General features: G+C 38.2%; 2 protein-coding genes across 3 annotated transcripts in view; one reads left to right on the top strand and one right to left on the bottom strand.

Moving 5' to 3' along the window:
• The window catches only part of rsh (Rap GTPase activating protein radish), a 151,266-nt gene continuing 129,112 nt past the window's right edge, over positions 1–22,154 (top strand). For both annotated transcript variants that reach the window (XM_089474468.1, XM_089474467.1), the window contains exon 1: positions 1–1,343. The gene's annotated coding sequence lies outside the window, so the exon portion shown is untranslated. The remainder of the gene's footprint in view (positions 1,344–22,154) is intronic.
• Positions 19,005–20,034, bottom strand: LOC108619413 (V-type proton ATPase subunit F). Its single transcript, XM_018015983.2, has 3 exons — positions 19,784–20,034; positions 19,347–19,425; positions 19,005–19,279 (listed from the first exon to the last, which is right to left on the bottom strand). Exons 1-3 carry the CDS (start codon positions 19,910–19,912, stop codon positions 19,047–19,049), a joined length of 441 nt encoding a protein of 146 aa, XP_017871472.1. The 5' UTR covers positions 19,913–20,034; the 3' UTR covers positions 19,005–19,046.

The following is a 22,154-nucleotide window of genomic DNA, read 5'->3' as shown; positions in this document are numbered from 1 at the left end:
AACTGTGCAACGTGGGGCTTGTGTTATATATATTTTTACAGTTGCCACTTGTTGACGAAGGCGCCCCCAATACAGCAAGGACGAACATCGCAGCTCTGTCAGCGAGAGAGCGAGATAGAGTGAGAGAGAGAGAGAGAGAGAGAGCGAGAGTGAAGCTGAAGCTGACGCTGACGCTGACGCTGACGCGGACGCTCGATGCCAAGGCAGACGAGGCTGGCTCGTTAGTCGGGCAGCGTGCCGCGCAACAGATGCTGTGCAACATCCAAGCCAAAAGGTTGTGTGCCACAAGCCACAGCAGCAGCAGAAGCGACAACGACGACAACGCCGAAGAAGCAGCTGAGGAAGAAGAAGAAGAAGAAGCACACAACAGCAGCAATCGACGAGGCAGCCAAACGAACAACTAACAAACGCCCTGCCCCACCGCCAGTCGCCCCCCACCCACACACACACACACACACCAGTCGCACACACACATACACAAGCCTGCCCCACACATGTTGAACGTGCAACAAGTTTTTGGCCAACTTCAAGTCATTTTTTTTCTTGTGCCGAACTAAAAAAATCGAAACAAAAAATTCAAAAAATCGCAGAATCGAAAAAAAATCCAAATTTTTTCATCAACATTTTTTTTTTTTTTGTGGTGTCAAGTGTTAAAAAAATAAATTATAAATGAATTTTGTTGTTGCTTTTTGTTGTTACTATTGATGGTCGCATATAGCAAGTGCCCACAGTGCTACAGTCGTACCTACATAGACCGTAACCCCAAGGTACAAATTAGAGATAAAGAAACGATCAGCAAACCCAACGAAACTTACCTGAAAGCCGAACCTACAGTACAACAGACAGAGATAGCGATAGAGAGGGAGAGAAAGAGAAAGCGAGCGAGAGAGAGAGAGAGAGAGTAAGAGAATATCTATATTTCAACTATAAACAGCAAATATTACGACAGATACAAAGATATACACATATATATATTTACATATAATAACAGTTGATGAATTATTGTTGTTGCATTTGTTGTTCGTGTTCAGCATTGTTGTATTCTCTTAAAATAAAAACATAAACTTAAATCAAATATATATATATAGTAAAAGCAAATAGTTTGGAAAATAGTCAAGCAAACAAACAGAACTTAAGATCAAAATAAAAACAACAACAAAATAATAAAAAATACAAAATAAAAAACATAAACAAAAGCAAAACCTTAAAGCAGCATAAATTTAATCACTAAAAATAAAACAAAAATCAAACGCGGCGCGCATAAAATAAAAAAATTTAATAAAAAAAAAAATAAAAATCATTTGAGTTAAATCTGAAACCAGGACGAAACACAGCCTAAAAATGTGAGTATATAAATTTGAGAGCAATCTATTTATATTGACAAAAACTATATATTTGAACACAATTTATTAAAATATTTTCATTTTTTTTTTTTATATATTGAAAATATTTAGAAGAGCATGACAATATACATTTATTTAATATCATATGCAAATTAAATAATTAAGCTATGCCATAAATTTTAAGAATTTTTTGAGCTGAATTTGGTCAAATATATAATATATATACATACATATATAGCTTAGATAACTTAACTTACAAATGTAATACATACATATATAAATCTCTATATTACCATATTATATTATATATATACATACCATATTTTTAATATTAATTAAAAATAAGAGCACCTGACATATTTTTGTAGATCCATGGAGCTCACAACTGGCTTCATTTTGTTATTATTTTTTTTTTTTTAGAAGTATTAGAGTTAAGGAACTTTTGAATAGGCTTCCATTTAGAATGACATATTATTAAATTAAATAAAATATTAATTATTTTAATTTGGTATATTTTATTTAATTTTATTTATTGAACATTTCATTAACATAATAAAATAATGCGAAATATGATAGCTGATAAGAGGGAATTATCTAGGGAGCGAATGAGAGAGATAGCAATAAAAATAATTATTCGAGTCCGCATCACATCTAACACAAAGACTTCGATTCGAGAAACATATTTGGGATAGTTTTGATATAGAAACCGATATATAGGGACTCAGAGAAAAGCAGAGAAAGAGAGAAGAGAGAGAGAGCAGGGCAATTGCTAGGGAAGGAGTGAGAGAGAAAGCATTACTATCATGCGCTTCTACGGTTTCACATGTTGCTTAGATCTTTTGAGATAGAGATTTGGGATAGAGTATATAGAGACAAATATAGAGAAACGCGAAAGAGACAGCTGGCTAGAAAACAAGTGAGAGAGACTATAACTATTTTCATGCGAATCGTAGCACAAAGACATCGAATCATCGAATCATCATTACATATACATACCATATATATTATATATAACTAAATATGGTAAATGATGAGCGTAATTGAGTGGGTAGATAATTTTATTAAATTAATTCGCTCACTCGTTCATTTCGTTCGTTCATTCGTTCGCTCGCTCGCTCGCTCGCTCGTTCCGTGCGCCTTCGCTCGCGCGCTTTATTAATGAGGCATTCAACGATGCCAATTATAATTCAGGGAAGTGAATTTCAGGTAAATGAAATTGAGATTTTTCTCACCCTTTAATTCAATAAGAACCGCAAGGCCGAGAGGCTCGTGAATTAAAATGAAAACAGAAATTTGCTTCATTCTGAGTGGTTTGTTTGGCAATCAATGCAAAAGGACTTAACTGAGAATACTTAACTAAGATTAAGTAGTTCTCAGAACTCTAATTGACTGTAGACGAGTTACTTTATACCCAGTGAAAATGCTATAAGCGGGCATATTGGTTAGGTTAGTATATTTATGAAAGAGGTAGTAAAAAGTATAGGATAGAATATACTATACATACTATTTATCGATATCAACTATCGAATCAATCTTGAGCTGTCTAACTGTCTGCCTCTCTGTTTCTCTCTCTCTCCCTGTCTCTCGTTTCTCTTTGTAAAGACTTCACACTTAACTCCTTCATTCAAGTAAACGATTACTTCTCATAAATCGATTAATCGATTAGTTGTTTAAACATAGCACAGGAGATCAAGCAAATCATGCTAGACTCAGCTCAAGTATTGAAGTATATGCAGCTATTCTCTTTGGAAGTGCTTCCATCTTATGTAGCAGGAATGTTTCGATAGGCCTTTGCTTCGTTTATCGTTATCAATAATTCCCTTCTAGAGCAATGTTACCTATTTTACTTTCTATTTTATTACTACCTTAAGTCTTATTTATTTCTCTCTTTTCTGCTTCAGTTTTCTTTAGTTTTACCTTCATGTCGTAATTCCTTATCGATATCAGATAAGCCTAAGCTTTATAGCCAGTCCAATCAAGTATAGCCAGCAATTAATCATCGCTCAAGTCATACATAGTTCAATGTTAGGGTTCTCATAGATTATAGATGATTAGCTGAATCAACTTAGAGTAGCTGAGATCCCAGGTAAGTACTGCTTAAATATATATGTATGAAGAAAGAAACCTATATGCTTTGCAATTTTCTTAAATGTTGCTAAAGGAAAACCTCAAACTGAACAAGTTCAAAGCTCAAAATTTGCCTGAGCTGAACTATTCAATGGGCGCATTGTTTATTTATGCTGTTAGCTGTGTGAATTTGAGCTCAATGAATTGTGCTTCGATTATTTTTAGTAACTGTTGACAGCAATACACACAGAGACAGAGAGAGAGACAGAGACAGAGAGAGAGTGAGAGTATGAAGGGCAAACAGAACGCACGACTGAATCAAATGATTAAATGCCAGCCATTGTCCAGTGTGCGTTCGCTCTGTACCTGAGTCTGCCTCTCTCTCTCTCTCTCTCTCTCTCTTTCTATGTGTGTGTTTGTAGTACACATTGTTCTACACTTGTTCAGGCGGACAGACAGCTGGACAGACATGCTTGACAATCATTTGTAAAATCAGTGAGATTAGTCAGCAACGTTTCGCATTGAGGCAAGCAGCGCATTCTCTGCTGCTCATTAGTAGCACATTTGCTCAGTACGTGATTTAGCTGCAAATGTACACAAGCTACACACACACACATACACACAGAGAGACAGAAAGAGCGAGATACAGATATACAGTTACAGCGCTGCTCAGTTACGATTGAGTGCTGCAGAGTGAAACAACTAAGAGTCCCCGAGTTGGGACTGCTCGACTAGCAAATACCCGGCAGCCTACGCAGAGAGACGGTGTTAATCATTGCAAACAGCTTTTGTTGCATACATAAAGGGCAATACCAGTTGATCTACTCAGATATATGTATATACACTCATGCACACACACTCACACTGCCAAGGCTTGCAAGAGAATCGTCTTCAATCAGCCTTTCAATCAACTTTCAAGCAATCATAACTTGAAATCTCTCTCTACTCTACTCTACTCTCTACTTAGCTGATAGTCCCAATTAGGATTATATATAAAGACTCTGACAGATTTGGTTCCTGTTTCATTTAAATTCGCAAAACTCTCATATTCAAGAATTCAGGGTATGACTCAGGTCGAGCTCTTGCTTCTGGATGAATTTTGAAAATTGTACGTCTGTACGTCTGAGTGTGCGTTTGTATGTCTGTGTGTGTCTAAGCGATACATTTGGGAATTATGAGACTTGCCCACTTGCCTGCCTGCCTGCCTGCTTGCCTTCTCGGCCTCCTGCCTATCCTCTAATCTCACCTTTGTATTTGATTCGAGAAGTTGAATTTCAGTTGGTTTTGAAACCCAAATCGAAGCTGTTAACATTTGGGAGCAAAGATCATTCGTTTCGAATAGTTCATGGCCAAAAATCAAACATTTGGTGTATTCCATTACCAAAAGCCAACAAATATACATATACCTTTTACTCAGCTCTTATATTCAGAATCAATCAGAACAGTGAAGAAAGTCTATAAATAAATAGCTTATACTCAATTTTTATTCTCAGCTCATACTCAGCTCTTATACTTATGCTTATACCAGTAATCAGAACACAATAAAAAGTCAACAAATAAACATCCAGCTCTTATGCTCTGCTCTTAAACATTATACTCAGCATCAATCAGAAAAGAGAAAAAATATTTAAAAATAAATCTTATACTCTGTTCTTATACTCAGCCCTTGTACTCAGATCTTATGCTCAGCTTTAATACTCAGCTCTTATACTAGGCTTCTATAATCAGCTTTTATACTTATACTTACAAAAGTAATCAAAACAGAAGAAAAAATTCACAAAATAAATATCTTATACTCTGCTCTTATACTCAGTTCTTATACTCAGATCTTATGCTCAGCTTTAATACTCAGCTCTTATACTATGATTTAATACTCAGCTCTTATACTAGGCTTCTATAATCAGCTTTTATACTTATACTTACAGAAGTAATCAAAACAGAAGAAAAAAATTCACAAAATAAATATCTTATACTCTGCTCTTATACTCAGTCCTTGTACTCAGATCTTATGCTCAGCTTTAATACGCAGCTCTTATACTCAAAAGCCATCAAAACAGATATCTTTAAATTTATTTCTTATCCACAGATAACATTATTTTTGCGTAAATTTTACTTTTAATTTCAAAGAATTTTCTTGACATTTTCAACGGATTTTCGTGGAAAACTGTGCAACAATCCAAACTGTTGACTATCCAGTTCCAACTAACTACTACAACTTGCTTTGACTGCATACGCAGTTCAAAGATTTTCCCAAAACATTTTTCATTTGGTTGCATTTTCCACACACATATTTCACAGAATTTCCCGCTAGTCAATAGCATTTTCAAATAAACAGCGCACACACACACAAAGTCAATATGCACAATGTGTAAACAAACATGCATGCATACACACACACGCACATATATATATATATACATAGCGTGATCAATGGCTGTCACATTTCCGGTTCATGGCGGAGCTTCCGTTTTTTATTGTCGCCAAGAGCGCTTAGCTGTTGCCAAAGTTGATTTACGCTGGCTTCAACCACCATTACAATCAGTATGGCCAAATGCACACACTCGCTCACAAATATATATATATATATATGTATATATATATACATCCCACCTGTTTCCCCACTTATGCCTCAGTGAAAATGTTCACTCAATTACGCTTTAAGACCTAATTCACCAAATTGAAGCAAAAATGTTGCTTAACGGAAGTGTAGCAATTGGCCATGGCCCATGTTCAGCTATACAACAACAACAACAACTATTTTGACCACACACACATGAACACTCACACACACACATACATAAACATGGCGCGACTAGCTACAATTTATTTTCACATTTTAGCTCTCAAATGTTTATCACTTGCTTTCTCTTTCTCTCGCTCTGTTTTAGCTTTTGGTTTTACTGAAATTGAGTTTCATATAGAGTATCTATGTATGTATGTATATGTATATAGAATAAGACTATCCTAAGGCTCATTCCTCATTCATTTTGTCTAAATCTTCTTCATTCATTTATCAAATTCAGCTTAGGCATAAATTTGAGCTCAGATAACATATTTATCAGCTAGTCAAAATACCCTATGGGGCTATCTTACAGGGTATGTGCTGACCACTGCCCACAACCGCAGATATGTTGCGGTAATCTATATATACATATGATGTATAGTTGTTGTTGTTGCAATTCAAGTATTAAAGTGCAGCTATTAAATGCTTAATAGTCTTATAGAATTGATTTGCTATAGAAAATGTTAATGAACAGCTGTTAAGGCGACAGATAAAATATAGGATATTTATCATATGTAAAGAATAAGCTGTCACAGCTTACAGATATATACACTAACAATATCCGATATCCAACAGATAAGAGATTAATAGCCAGCGCTGTTATGGTTAATTTTAGTGAAGCTATGGGAGTCTGTTATTAACAGCAATTTTAACTGTTAGTAACAGGTAACAGCATAGTAAACAGCACAATTGGAGAACATGTCAGAGTGAAGCCAGCTTACAGAGCAAGGTTAAGTACTTTTATAAGTCATGTTAATGAGAAACTGTTAAGATTACAAGTGCAGTGATCTATGTTAAGTTTCAAGATGAAATAGAAAGACTCGTAGCATTTTGCCTGCATTTGTTAGATAGACTTGGCCTGTCACACAGCTGAATTTGATTAGGTTTCCGACACTCTAAGCCGACCAATGGACCATAAGCCGATTTCTAGGATCTCAAAGGGCATGGCATGGCTGCCAGACAGCTGGATGAAAAAGTAGCCAGCCAAATCAATCAGTGAGAGCCAGCGCGCAAGTGGATCAAACTGACAAGACGAAAAGCTCTGCCATATTGCTGGGATGCTCTATAAATAGCGCCAGCCTCTAGTATTCAAGACAACTGCCAAATGAGCTGAAGGTAAAAATAAAAAACGCGATTCTAAATGTATGTCACACCCTCGTCCTCGTCGTTTGGTACAGAAATGCAGTCAAGCGTTAAACTGCCGTATCGATTCGATGCTAAAAATAAAGGTGCGATACACACGCACGAACACGCATCCATACGCACACACACACACACACATGCATAGACGCATACACACGCATCTGAATATAAGAATGGGCTTGAGCTGAACTTAGCACTAACCATTCGATATACTTGGTAATCGATAAACTTCGTAATCGATATGCTATCGATAACGATCAGAGGCACACATAGTTGGAATTCATCTCTACTTATGTTAATTGCATACCTACACCAATCATTTGATATACGCCATAACAGATAACCTGAATAATCGATATCGATAGCACACAAATTTTCTCAACATGTTCAAAGAATATTTAGGTTTCTGATATTGATAATCTTATCGATAAATCTCATATATTTGGTAATATATATGTTCATAATATTTGTCATCAAATATTTCGACAGAGTTATCGATAACAGCTATTGAACCATGAATATAGAGATTGGGTGCATAGTTGACTGATTCATTGAAAGAATGATTCATTGACTGGTGTCTCTAGAATAACATTCAATTGACTCTGATTGATGTGATTGAGGCGAAGGATATAAGTCCGACATGATTTGATTGATTGAGTGATTACAATCACATTGGACTGACTGTGATGGACATGTCTATTTCTATATCGCATGAATATACAGTAGTGCTGCAAAAATATCGGATCGGAATCGTTATAATCGATATTTTCGAATTTTGGCAAAAGATCGATATGGGTTTCTTAGTATCGATATATCGAAGAAAAAAAAATGGTTATTCTTGGCGTTGGTTTTAACTGTGTAAGAAGCGTATTTATTTAATTTTGCTAAATTGTATACAAATTGATTGATTTAATTTAATTGCAATAGAAAGAAAAAAATGGATCAGTTTTTGGGAAGAAAACGTAAGTACAATTGATATATCCTATTGGAAAAGCTTGGAGTCATAGCTTGTGTGTTTTAAGCGCGGCGAGGGTGGACTCCGATGAAGAAAATAAGACCGTGGGAGCCCCAAAAAAATCCGAAGTGTGGAAATATTTTGAAAAAGGAAAGGATGGTTGTGCGGTGTGCAGAAATTGCTTTAAGGTCTGCAAAACAAGTGGAAATACCAAAAGCCTTAAAAATCACTTAACACGCATGCATCCATCGCTGCAAGAGAGTGAATTGGCACCCAAGTCCGGTAGCATTTTGCACTTCGTAAATAAAAAATATGAGGCAACGTCCTCTGAGAGCGAGAGGATGTTTAGCAAAGCGGGAATGATTGCTAATTCCAGAAGGGCGTCATTAAAACCGGAAACAGTAAACAAACTATTTTTTTTTTTTAATAAAAACCAATGGGTTTTGTCTTAATTTCTTTTTTTTTTTCAAACTGCCATGGAGGCAATTGTTTTTGTTATTATTATAATATAATTTTAAGGAGCATAGTGAATTTGAGCTTTAATGAATTGCTGTTTTAGGTTTAAGTTAATGAAAAATAATTTGGTTTGGTTGAATAAATTTGTTTTTGTTTGATTCTGTTGCTTTTATTTTAATCTTGAAATGGTTGCCATTTTATCCATTAAGAAGTCATAATTAATATAAATATTATAATAGCTTCTAAGCAAGAAAATTAACATTTAAAAGAAGTGTTCGATATATCGTTTTTATCGATATTTTTCTCTGAAAATATCGTGAGTATCGATATTACGGAATATCGATTCTTTTGCAGCACTAATATACAGTTATGCTGCCGCCATTTTGTTTGCACTCGTGTGATTTGTGATTCGCTTGAATTGGGCTTTGCTTAAATTTAAGATGGGGCAAACAGCGTGTGGCAAAGGACGTCAAAAAGCGCTACGGCATGTTGCAGGCAAATGTATCTCACTGCATGCCACACACACACACACACAAACACACACACAAACTTGGAACTATTGCCAACTGCTCCATTCAGACACTTTGCATTGAAGTGTGTCCCATACAAAGTTTCATGCTGAATGCATGTCAGCAATTCTATAGCTGACAGTCTGCCATGCGGACCACGCCCCCGCACCGCCTACACAGGTACTCCTGACGCCCACCTGTGCTGCTGCTACACACACACACACACACACGCACATCGCTGCCATAGTGCAAGCGTCAAGGCCAGCTATTTAATAATAGCCATAACTAAAGCCTTGACTGTCTTCCCTGTCTCGTCGAGCTGTCACGCCCAGTCGTCCGCCGCCCACCTGCTGTTGCCACTGCTGCTGCTCCTTCTACTGTCCACAGTTGAGCCAATTAGATAGTTGATAATAAAATGCCAGGCAAATAACAAGCAGCTTGGCCAAGTCGAAATCCACATCCAAATTCAAATCCGAATTCAAGTCCAGCAACAAAACACAAACACACCAACACCAACACGAACACAAACACAAACACATAAGTGTGGGCAAGTGCCCACTGTGACGCCTGCTGCTGATATTCTGGTATGCCAAAACGGTTTGTGGCGGCGCACATACACAAACACACGCACACCCACACACATGCACGCATAAGCAACGTTGTATGTATTCAAGCTGACAAGTCAAGCGCCAGAGTTGCAACGTAAGCGACTGCTCGAACACCCTTCTGCATATGGAAATCTCTACGGGGCAGCTATGTATGTGTCAGTTAATGTGACAGCATAGTTACATATGTATTGCATATAACACAGCAGCTCGGGCAGCGCGAATGCACGAATACGCTGTAGGGCGCAATAGGCACGGCCGAGCATACGCTGTGTGCCAACTAATATGCTCACACATGCTGCACTCTTCAAACTACAGTTGCGCTCAGGCAGAAACATAAATATGCATATGGGGCTTGACAGTGCGCTGTCTATTCACCTCTCCCTCGCTCGCGCGCTGACTGCTCATCCTGTTGGCATATTTGTCCCTCTTGCACTCACTCCTCCGCTCGCTGGCATTGTTGCTATGTTATTGCAAGGCAGAATAACAGCAGTTAATAAAATATACAAATAGGTAAATAAACAACGTTAGCCAAACACTGCAAATACACTTTCATAAATTTATACATACATACATACATATATCGCCAGCTGGATGAAAGTTCTTAAATAGTTTTCTATGCCACATAGTTACTCGAGCTACTGCAGATTAACTGACATAGTTAGGCCGTAGACAATGGCCAGGCGACGCGGCGCAGCCAGCAGCCGGAATGGAAAGGGACGGAGCGAGGGGCTAAGGGGAATGAACAATAGTTGATTTCAATCACATCAGCGACAGTGCGAAGTATGCTCAACAAAGCGCAAGCGACAGCCATTGTGCTATGAATGCGACGCTGAGCAATAGTAACTGTCTATCGTAATCTTTATCGCTATCGTAATCCATATCGCAATGGTAATGTAATTGTGTTAGCAGCAACAATTTCTGTGTGAAATAAGTCGAATTTCGAAAGAGAAAGAAAGAGCGAGAGAGCGAGAGAGCTGAAGGAGCTGCTTAAGCATAGCAGCAGCGAGCGCTGTTAACTAACAGCAGGCAACATGTTAAGCTCTGAGTATTGACTCATGTCAGAGTTTAGCTTAAAGTAATTTCTCAGGGCAGCAAAAATAACTGTTAAAAACGAATAGTATCCATAATAGCAAACATGTCGGTTATCATAACATTAAGTGTCGTTTTGTTAAACAGTGTAAAATGTAAACACACACACACACACACGCACAGGCCTAATAAGACGTGGGCCAATCAATGCGTATGTGAATGGAGTGAGTGAGAGCGAGCGAGAGGGGAGGCGGGCGGCCTGGCATTCTGTGTGGACAACAGCGAACGAGGAGGAATCCGTTATGACAACAAGCTGCCATTCAGAGGCAAGAAAAAATGTGTCGGAAATTGAGGTTATGTATATATATGGACATGGCCACAGCCTTAACGGGGCATAACGGCACTATGGGCATTGTGGCGGGTCAGCTATGTGAGCAACAGCTGCACTGCAGCCTTTTCCCTCTCTCTCTCTCTCCCAGCCCATCTGCCTAACAAAATTCCAATATCAGACAATGGGAAATGCTTGATCACATAATGCGAAGTTTCATCGACACGCTGGTATGGAAAATATTTTGATTTTATGAGCGTAAAAAAAAGAAAAGAAATTAAATGAAAGGATTTATGCATAGTTTGTTTTTTAACGTTTCTTGGAAATATTTGCAATATAAATTACATTTTAACATAATACAATAGAAGAAATTCGTTTATTCAACATATTTTGCTATGTTAACTGACACGCAGTTATGTTAAGCATTTGCCTACAGCTCTGTTAGCACTGTAAGTTGAGATGTTTTCGTTGCTTTCTTTTTTGTATGTCTTTTGTTGTTTTCCATTTTTGTTCCTTTTGTTTTTTGTTTTTTTTTTTTTTTTTTCCATGACGCCCTCTGCCGTCTTGCTTGGTCAACATAACTTTCGCCATGGTCGGGCCAATTTATGCAAATAGCAGTAACGAAAGGAGCGCGGGTCAGCCAGCAACAACCGCAACAACAACAACGACAATAACAACAACAACAAGTAACAGCAGCAACAGCTACAGCATGGACAATAAAAAGCAATTGTAGCGCAGTTTTTCTGTGAGCTTAAATTGCTGTTTATTACAGTCGCTGTTTGTTCACGTCTGTGTGCGTGTGCGTATGTATATGTGTGTGTGTGTGTGTTGACAGATGCTGGCGAAATTGATTGAAAATTGGCGGATGCAGAACAGATATTGCAATACTTTTTACTGCAACTCAAAAGCGAACAAAAATCAATGGCGAATTGCTTACATTGCGGCTGGTATTAACATATCCTTTCCGATCGGATAATGAATGTTGAAGCTGTTTTTTTCTTCAGTGTAGTGCGAGTAAACATTGAAGAAAATTGCGTTAAAGCTGCTCTCTCGCTCTCACACACTCACCGCAATAGCTATTAAGAATCAGTTGATCTGCTCATTGGTGTACGACGTACGTGTGTGTAGAGTCTGCAGTGACAGCTTTAAACAGTTATAGTTAGCATATGTTTCCATCTCCTTTTAACGCGTGCTACAATAGCTTTGCCTACGTGAAGACATGTAAGCAGCTGTTCTGATTGGCACTTCAGCTCTCTTCATGGCTGGCTTGCAGTGCGATCTCTATCTCTCTTGCTCTCTTTGTCTTTCCCGTTCGCTGTTTGCTTAGATGATTGTCTGTGCTGTAGCTGGAGCAGCCTGCGATTGGTTAAGCTTAACTTTTTATGCCCACATTTAATTGGCTCTGTCGAGTTTGTTATGAAACAGCAACAGCATCTACTACTGCGGCCTGTTAATGTGATTCATTTGATTATTGTTGCTCTCCTGCTTATTTATTTATGAATTCCTTCGCAATACTCATATACTTATTGTTCTGCTTCTTTGTAATTTCACTCGAATGGCTTCTCCCGGCCAAAGCTAATTAACGAGACTGTAGCTCTTTGCAACATTATCTGAACTTTCCAAGAAGTCGCAGAGCTGTTTTTTGTTTATGTTCATGAAAGTGTATGCATGTACACGTATAATATATATACATATGTACATAAGTATGTCTCTGTGTACGTTTCGTATTATTTTTTATCAATTTTTAATAATAATACGAAAAACGAACTCAGTCAGATACGAGAAAAGGCTCAGGCATGGGTGCCAAGACCCGCAAGTACTTGTTTTTGTTATCATGTTTCACTTTATTTTGTTGCCTCAACTGTAAGGCCATACACAAACAGAAAAGTGAGCGCGGGAGTGGCGGGTGAGACAGAGGGTATCACCTGTGGGTTGTCGTATGAAAGGCAAATTTTAATGCCAACATTGACAGGTAGTGCCATATGCCCACTCCCGTATGTAACTGTGTATGTGTGTGTGTGTGTGTGTGTGTGTGTGGGTGGGTGCAGAGCAACGAAGCGCATAAGCCAGGCGAGTGGAGGTGCGTGGAGGTGGCTGGCAGTTGGTTAGGGGGGCTGCGTGTCAATGTAGCCAGGCACTCAGCCATTGCACGGGCTACTGAGCCAATTGCGAGCATTCGTCCCGCTGTCCGAGCAGCCCACACACTAACATACACACACACATCCCAGCGCTGACTCGACCTCGTCCTCGCCCTCGTCCTGGATTCACTTTGCTCCCTGTGTGTGTATATATCTCGTTATTGGCAGATTAAGCTGCTGAATGCGTGTGTGTGTGTGTGTGTGTGCAGTATAAAAAAACACACACAATAACAGCAACAAAATCACCCGCATACACACACACACACACACACACACTCACACAGTAGAGCCACAGTAAAATGGGAACAAATCGAAAAATATTAGCGGCATATTCCTTTTGATTTTTTATTGCGCGATATTTTTTCGCACACACACACATGCATCCCACACCTATACACGCCGTTACATGTATGCATTGTCAAGGTAACACTGCTCAGTGTGACCCTGCGCCTTAAATCTTAAAGCGCTTCAATCGTTCGTGCATTTCCACAAAAGACAAAGAACAGCAAGGACGAAAAGAAATAACAATAAAAAGCAATGCAAAGGGGCTTAAAAATAGATTTGGTATAAATACGAAATTAATGTGAAATTTGTAGATGGTAGAGTGTGTAAGATTATGTATTAGTTTGTATTGTAGAAAAATTTTAATTTTTAATTCAATTTTTTTTTTATTTAAATTAAATATTCATTTATAATTTAATAATATTTATGTATTACCAAATGGCATGCTTCGGAAATACAACATTAAAATGAATGTCGTAGAGTATATAGAAAGTAGCTAAACAAATAATTAGATGTGTATATGATATATATCGAATTGAAATATAACTTTAACCATATACATATATATATATATTTAAATTTTGGATATTTTTGAATTTTTTATAAATGTTAAAACGTGTATGAAAAACAAGGAAGAATGCTCTAGGCGAAACTGCTAGATTGGGAGATGCCCTGCACCCCGCAATGAGCTGCATCTGCTATGAGCAATAATTTCATTATCAATATCATTATCATTATAAACTTTTTGATGCAACCAATATATGCACCGATAGGAAGAAAAAAATCGATTGATAAGCTATCGAAAATTATGATTAACTCGTATTTTACATGGTACAGTCGAGTCCCGGTAGTTCGAAATGGCAAGGCGATCAGTCAATTTCGATTTATACAGAAATTGAAATTATCGTGAATTTTCGAGAATGAACTTTTTTCAAGGGGATAGAATTTTTTCGATTTATCGCGATTTTCGATTTAACGGGGTGCGAATTATCGAGACTCAACTGTATTTCATATGAAAAATTTTAAGTGTCTAGCTTTTGTGGCTTACGAAACTGTTGATATATGTGCTGATTGTCCTTATCAGGAATATATATATATATATATATATATATATATATAAACTTAATGGGGTCAGGGTATAGCAACAATTATGTAAATATCATATAGATGTGTATAAAAATATATCTTTTATTTAATATAATATTTTTTAATAATTTTTCAATATAATAATTTTACACAATATTTGTACATATGTGTATATATTTATTTCTGTTATCGTAGTGTTGCAAAATGTCGTAAAAAGTAGTTTCAAATAATATATAAATATGCTGTAGATTATACATAAAAAAACTATATACTGTATGTATGTACAACAGATATTATATGTATATAGCATACATATGAATAGCAATATAATGAACAATAATAAAAAAAAAACAAGTGTTGCAAAATGTGAAATGGAATAATAATTATTACAAAATTAATACAAAGGCAACAGATGCAATGAAAAGTGTGAAAAGTTCATCTATATATGTATACATATATGTCCTACATTATATTTATACATATATGTATATCATGTCTGTTTCCATCTATGAGGTCTGATAAAACATTCTTCAATTGCTTGCGCCCTTAGCTCTGGGCGCAGCTATAAAATTTCATTTCACTTTCCAAAAATATTTCGTCTTCAATTGCAAAAATATTTTACTGTTGCATACTTTTTGGGGCGGGGGGGTGTGATGCGCATTGTGGGTGCTGGTCGCTGGGCTAGGGAGAGAGGGGGCGGGCTGAGTCGGTGTTCGAATTGCGCTTTGAGTTGCTGTGGGGGAAAACATTGAAATGTTTCACACAATTGAAAATTTTGAAGCCCGCGAATTGTTCGAGTGTTGAATTACCGTTCATGAGTTTTAAGCTATGTGTGTGTGTTTGCGTGTGTGTGGGTGGGTGGGCGTGTCATGTGTGCTACTTAACGCCTACGCTTGATTGTTGTTTATATCATTGTTGTTGTTGGTGTTGTTGTTGTTGCTTAAAGTTGTTTGCATAAATAATTTCTATGCATACGAAGCTAAGGTCCTCCATACAAATACACTGACAGCCTCATGTGTGTGTGTGTGCGCGTGTATGTGCGGATGGGTGTGTATGGGTTGGAGGCAACGCATCAAAATTAATGATATTTTAATGTAAAAACAATTCCAGCCACTTAAGCTCCATTCATACCCATTGTGTGCGCGCGTGTGTGTGAGAGAGTGTGTGTGTGTGTGTGTGTATTACAATTGTGCAGCCAAAGGCCGTGACGTAGTTGGCATGTTGTCCATGGAAATTGAGCTGCGGCAACAATGCGGCCAAATCCCACATAGCAACAACAATAAGCTGCCAAGATGGTATAGAGCATGCTCGACTGGCCAATACCCTGCATGACAGATAACTAAACTTAATTGTTTAGATCAGATCTTAAGCAATTCACTTGATGTAAGAGATGGGAGATAAGAGAGCAAGAGCTACGTGGAGTTCTCACAGACTATACGCCCTTTTCTTGCATATTTCACAGGGTATTCAGGACATATTCCATTGCTTGAAGTTGCGCTTTAAAAGGTTCTGTTTGCTCCCAAATAAAAGCTTACTACAGTGCCTCAAAAATCAAATTATATATTCACATCTCTGCTTCTTCTTCCTTGTATATATTTATATATGTCTCTTTTATTATTCTTATTCTCACATCTTTGCTTCTTTTTCCTTGTATATATTTATATATGTCTCTTTTATTATTCTTATTCTCTTCTACATTTCTCGTTCTGTGATTCTTTGTTCTCATTTTCTATCATGCGATGCGGCCTTTGTTATCTAACTCTGTATTTCACAGATGGAGATAGAGGTAGAGAGAAGGAGAGAGAGAGAGAGAGGCAGAGCGAGGTAGCAACAATGTCTGAAAAGTAAAAGCTTGTAATGTCAAATTGAAGCATGTTAAGTATCTGCTATTGTGCTGCATTATTTGAAAACAAATTCCATTTGCTTATGCGATTCTGATGTGTGCGGAACCAGTTCGCCGGAACGTAATTACATGATAAAGGAAACGAAGCGACAATTAAGTTGGATGAATGGAATTCATAATTGAGTTGGAGCGTAAGGGTACAATGTACACTCTATAGAAATATTCAATCTTTAGAACTAGTTCCGTTCTGGAGAGTTGAGTAAATTACTTAAAGCGCCTTAAGTCTCTGCATAGTATTAACTACTAAATATAAAGCTAGCAGCTGTGAATAGTTCAATTTTAGTTTAATTCACTCATTTATCACAACTGGCTCAAAAGAACTTATATGCAAAGTGAATAAAAATGAGATTGTACATTAATTTGATATATATTATTTGATTGCTTGAATTGCTAGTGCGAATTCGTAAACTGGTTCATGGAGTGGTTCATGAACAGGTTCATAGAGTGAACCATGGGTACTCCAGTTCGTTGTGTGACAATGAAAAATACAAAATTGATGACTTCATGAAGTTTATCAACTTCCAAATGTAATGATATAAGTTCACGAACTAGTTCATTAAGTAGTTCACTAGTTGGAAATTATGCTGAACTTTGATTTCGGACTGGTTCATTAAGCAGTTCACTAGTTAATTCTTGAACTGAGATAATGATTTGGCATTTAATTAAAAATTTTTAATTCATATGAGACAACATGAACTAGTTCCAATTCAAGACTTCACTTCTCGCATTTGCATCGTCAGTCAAAATGAAATATGTGTGTTAAGCACAATGCACGTGTTCTGTGCAACTGGTTCGCATATTATGTTGCGCGCTGTTCCTGGAACTGCCTCAAATATCAAAGCGAACGCGAATTGTGTTCAGTTCGTTGAAGTTTTTAATGAAATTGGAAGTGAACCCAGTTCCCCGTACTTGGCGCCGCTGGCTCAATGAACTCAACAGCTTGGCCATAAGTGTAATTAAATTTACGCATGCGACCTGTTGAACCAGCTCCAGCTCCAGCTCCAGCTCCGACTCTGCCTCAGCTGCTTCTTCTTCAATGTTTTGATGAAGACGAAATCAAAGCTGAGGCTCAAGACAACGGCACAAACAACAATCCGATGACTGCCAAAAGGGGGCGGGCCGTGGCGTGGGCGTGTCAATAGGCATTAGGGCAACCAGTCACTAAGCTCTCACGCTGTCTGTGCCTATGTGTGCGTGCATGCGTGCGTACGTACGTGTGTGTGTGTGAGTGTGTGTTTGTGTCTCTCTAGAGACTTAACGCTAATTCACTTTTACGCGACTAACAAAATTAATTGCAGACATTTGCCAATCATACGTATAATACACACACACACATACGCACGCACACATACACTTACACACACACTCGCAGCCACCACACACACGCACGGAAGATCTTATCCTGTTTCACGCCTCGCTCGCAATTGCCAACAAATTTGCCAAGTTTTACGTGCGTGCTCCGTTTGCACCTGCAACTGCCACAGCAGCCACGACCACCGCCCACCGCCCCCCGCCCCACGCCACAACTGACTGGGGCCGTGATTTATTTAGTCTTATTGCGGCACAACTTAGCTGCAGACATGCTCGTGAGCAACAATCGTTGGCCATCATCATTCGAAATGCGCATAAATTACGCACACGACCAATGCCACTGCCAATGCCAATGGCACCTGCACACAGGTGAGCCACAAAGGTGAGCCGAGTTGCCCAAGGAGCCCAAAGGAGAGCTCATTCAGGCGTCTAATCGCTATGATTCAATTAGTTGTCCGGCCTGACCGGTCTGGCCCGTTCGGCCCATCTGGCCAGCTGTGCGAAAATCAATTGCAAAAACTCGAGCTCGAATTGCTAGCCGTATAGCGTGTGTATAAGAGTGTGTATAAGATGGAGTATAAGTGCCTGTAATTTACTTAAGTGCGTTAATTGTAATGCAAGTGGATATCATCTGAAGTGAGCTGAATGAGACACATCAAGAGGAATCATTGTGCACATTGGAACTAGTTCCGAAAAACAAATTGTTGCAATGGAGTTTATCTAATTGCATCTTCAGATGTAATCTCTACGATACACAAAGATTAATCACTGTTCATTTCGGAACTAGTTCCAACAACCTTGAGCCACTTTTTATTGCACTAGAGCTCAACTGGCTTCATCATCAGAAATGATTTCTGTGAACATGCTCAGTTGTTCACTACGGAACTGGCTCAAAAGAACATACTTTCAATAGCTATTTATTGTAGTTGAGCTTAATCAAACGCATCACCTGAAGCGATTTTTACCAGATATCCAACAACTAGATGGATTCGGAACTAGTTCCAAAAAGAAACAGATTGCGTGCTACCTACGCCTTTCACATTCCAATTGATTCGATGTCTAGATATTTTCCAGATACTAGAGTTTATTATTGGCCAATTCAATTATTACAAATACGAAAGATCTCGCTGCCGTTGGCGCCGCTGTCGCTCCTTCTCCTCCATATAGGAGATTATGCATCCCTTGGTGGGCAGAATTACGATTACGGGCAGCACTTTCTTGCACTTGTCCAAGACGTGATGCAAACGCTTCGCGGTCAGATAGTCGATCAGTATGAGTCCAATGCAAGGTCGTCTATACAGGGCGTAGAAGAAATTCTCCACTTCATCGAGCTTTGTGTCTGATTGAATGGAATACAAATTTAGATGCATAGATTGATAGTTAGAGTGGGGGCAGATATTACGAACCACGATCAACTATAAGGTAGTTGCGAAAGTTATCACGACAATAACCGACGCCAGTGAGCAATAGGCCAATGGTAATTTCCTGTAAGAGATTACTTACATTTACTATTATGATATGGCTAAGGATCGTTGGCATAGATGAAATTAGCTAATTATCTAGTGATGGTATTACAGATAAGCCTTTTGAATTTCTATTTATCTGCATTCAACTATGGAGCTACGATCTATGGAATAGCATATCAAAATCAATATCAAGATCTCGAGATTTGAAATATGTAATATACCATACTATATAGTATCGAATATATAGGGAAAACATAAAAATAATTCCATTGCCTCAGTATTCCCTATCGTTGTCATGCATCACACATCAAATCCTAGCATTATACATATATAGAGATCCCGTATATCAAATAGCTCTACGCACCGTCTTAACTTACTTCATCGGCTATGACGCCAAAGCGTATCATATTATGATCTTCGTTTTCATCGGGGCCCTCAGCTTCCTCCTCGTCAGAGTCGTCTTCTTCTGTGTCCATGGCCGATGTCTTTCTTAATTTTATACTCATTGTATCTGGAAAAATATTCTGTGTGTTTTGTGACCGAACTGTATTCAACAACTGACAATCGGGTTACTTTGTTTCGCCTCTCTCCCCTTCCTCTTCACTCTCTGATTTGTTCAAGCAATATGTGTGTGTGTGTGTGATTTTTTTATGACTTTTTAATGAGTTTCCAATAAATGGCAGTTGTTATTCAGCCCCAAGCCAGGCAAAGCCAACCCTGCTTAGCTACATCCCCCCACACACACACACCCCACATACACACAAACAAATACACACATACACATACAGCCACGCAAGTCAGCCCGAAATTGCGTAGCTTAAGCTCTAAGCCATGAGCTAAAACTGTCGAATGGAGCTGGAACTGGAACTGAGCACGGTAGCTGGAGCTGGAGCTGGAGCTGGAGCTGGAGGCAGGGCTCGCTCTGTTGCCAGTCGCGACTCGAGTGCCAAAATTAGTTTTCTTTCCATTATTTTGCATTTTTTATTTCTTAATTATTAAACCTCGGCATCGGCATCGGCATCGACGTCGACGTCAGCGTCGGCCGCGGCCTCGAGCTGGGCCCAAAATGAAAATTCAATTATGACATGAGTTTACAGATTTAGTTAGCTGCTTGAAGGGATCTCGAGTCGGCATCTTTGTGGCCACTTTTAGAAAATTTATTAACTGAGACTTAACTTCAAATTCGTTTACTTTGCTTCTTCTTGTTTCTTTTCTTTTTTTTTCCTTATCCCAGTTGATTGAACTCAATTCAATGTTCGCCCCAATGGGCTCAGCTCCCATTGGCAAACACTTGAGTGCTCGTTGTCCTTCGATTACTTGATATACTTATATGTTAACATTCATTTAACATGCTGTTAGCTGAGCTAACATATTTATTTTGGGAAGGGAATCATATGCATCCATATATGATATGTGAAAGGCAGAAATATATATCCCAAGTGTTTGTAACTCTTAGACTTACGAGTGTTACTAACAGTAAATGTTTATGTTAACATATTTATGTTACATTTTGTTGCAGCTGTTGATCAACTGTCACATGTTTATATATTGGAGAGGTAATCTTACACATATGTATATGCTTCAATATAAGAACACATATTTGATTCAGTATGTTGTCGATTCATATACCCTATACACATGTGCTAGCGGGTAAATTAACTTGATGGAATTTTAAGACCTACTCCTGCTTTTTTTCTATCAAACATATCGTTTGTCTCTCCGTCTTTCTTATTGATTCACCTTTAAGAGCTAGCCACCATGAGCATGTAGTTTCGATAAATCGATAACAAACGTTACTCCTACAGCAATCCATATAATGGAGTATTTGTTTGTAGAATACCCAACGTCATTTGTAAAGAGCAACATCTGTGGCTTCGACACTCTTTAAATGTATTGTGATGGAGTTTAAAGCAAAACGAAAGTAACGCATACATCTCTTCGATTTTTCGAGAGGCCCTTAAAGCTGTCTTTAAGGTTTGTGTAACTGTCGCTCTGTGACTCCAGCGAGTTAAGCGGCGCTGGGGGGTAGCTTGGGCCGGTTGCATTAGATGAAAGGCCGTATGTATCAGTTGCTGCCTCAGAGAATCGACAAACTCTTCAATCACAGAATCTATAAATAGCCCTGCGTCGGCTGCCTGCTTATTAGGTAAGAACTTTGATGGCGACTGTCAGACGTCTGATTAATCTCACCGCACCAAAAGCGTACAATCAAGCTGCCCAACGACTTCAACTGCGCTCCTGATGGAGACTGAGATAGGCAGCTGACAACTGGCAACAGGCAGTCAAAGTTCAAATTGGTTTTGTTTTTTTTCTCTCTCTTTCTCTTTTTCCTTCTTTTTTTTTTTTTTTTGCTTTGGCAATTCGACAAGTGACATAAACAAGTTAAACAGCAAAGACTGCGGACGTATATGCAGAGGAAGCGGACGAGAGAGAGTTTAAGTTTGTATTTCCAATTTTATTGATACGTCTGCCAAGTAAATTCATTAGTCGATAAGATATATCTGCAGTTGTCGTACTCTTTGAGACACTTTGTATAGGTGTAAAAGAAAAATTTATCAGTGTTTTCATTTATTTTGTGTATTCCAAACTATATACCAAATTGTGTAGCCTTAATTGCTATTATCGTTGAGTTACTTGAGGTTAGCTTTTGACTTTGAAAGGCGATAATGGTTGTAGTGTAATATGCATACCCATTAGGCTACGTTGATTAGAATATACCAATTTCTATTGACCTATTCGCTAGAGGTC

This window comes from Drosophila arizonae, chromosome X (assembly GCF_054131065.1).
Source record: "Drosophila arizonae isolate 15081-1271.41 chromosome X, UAZ_ARI_1.0, whole genome shotgun sequence".
Lineage (NCBI taxonomy): Eukaryota > Metazoa > Arthropoda > Insecta > Diptera > Drosophilidae > Drosophila > Drosophila arizonae.
This window is presented reverse-complemented; position numbering and strand designations above follow the sequence as displayed.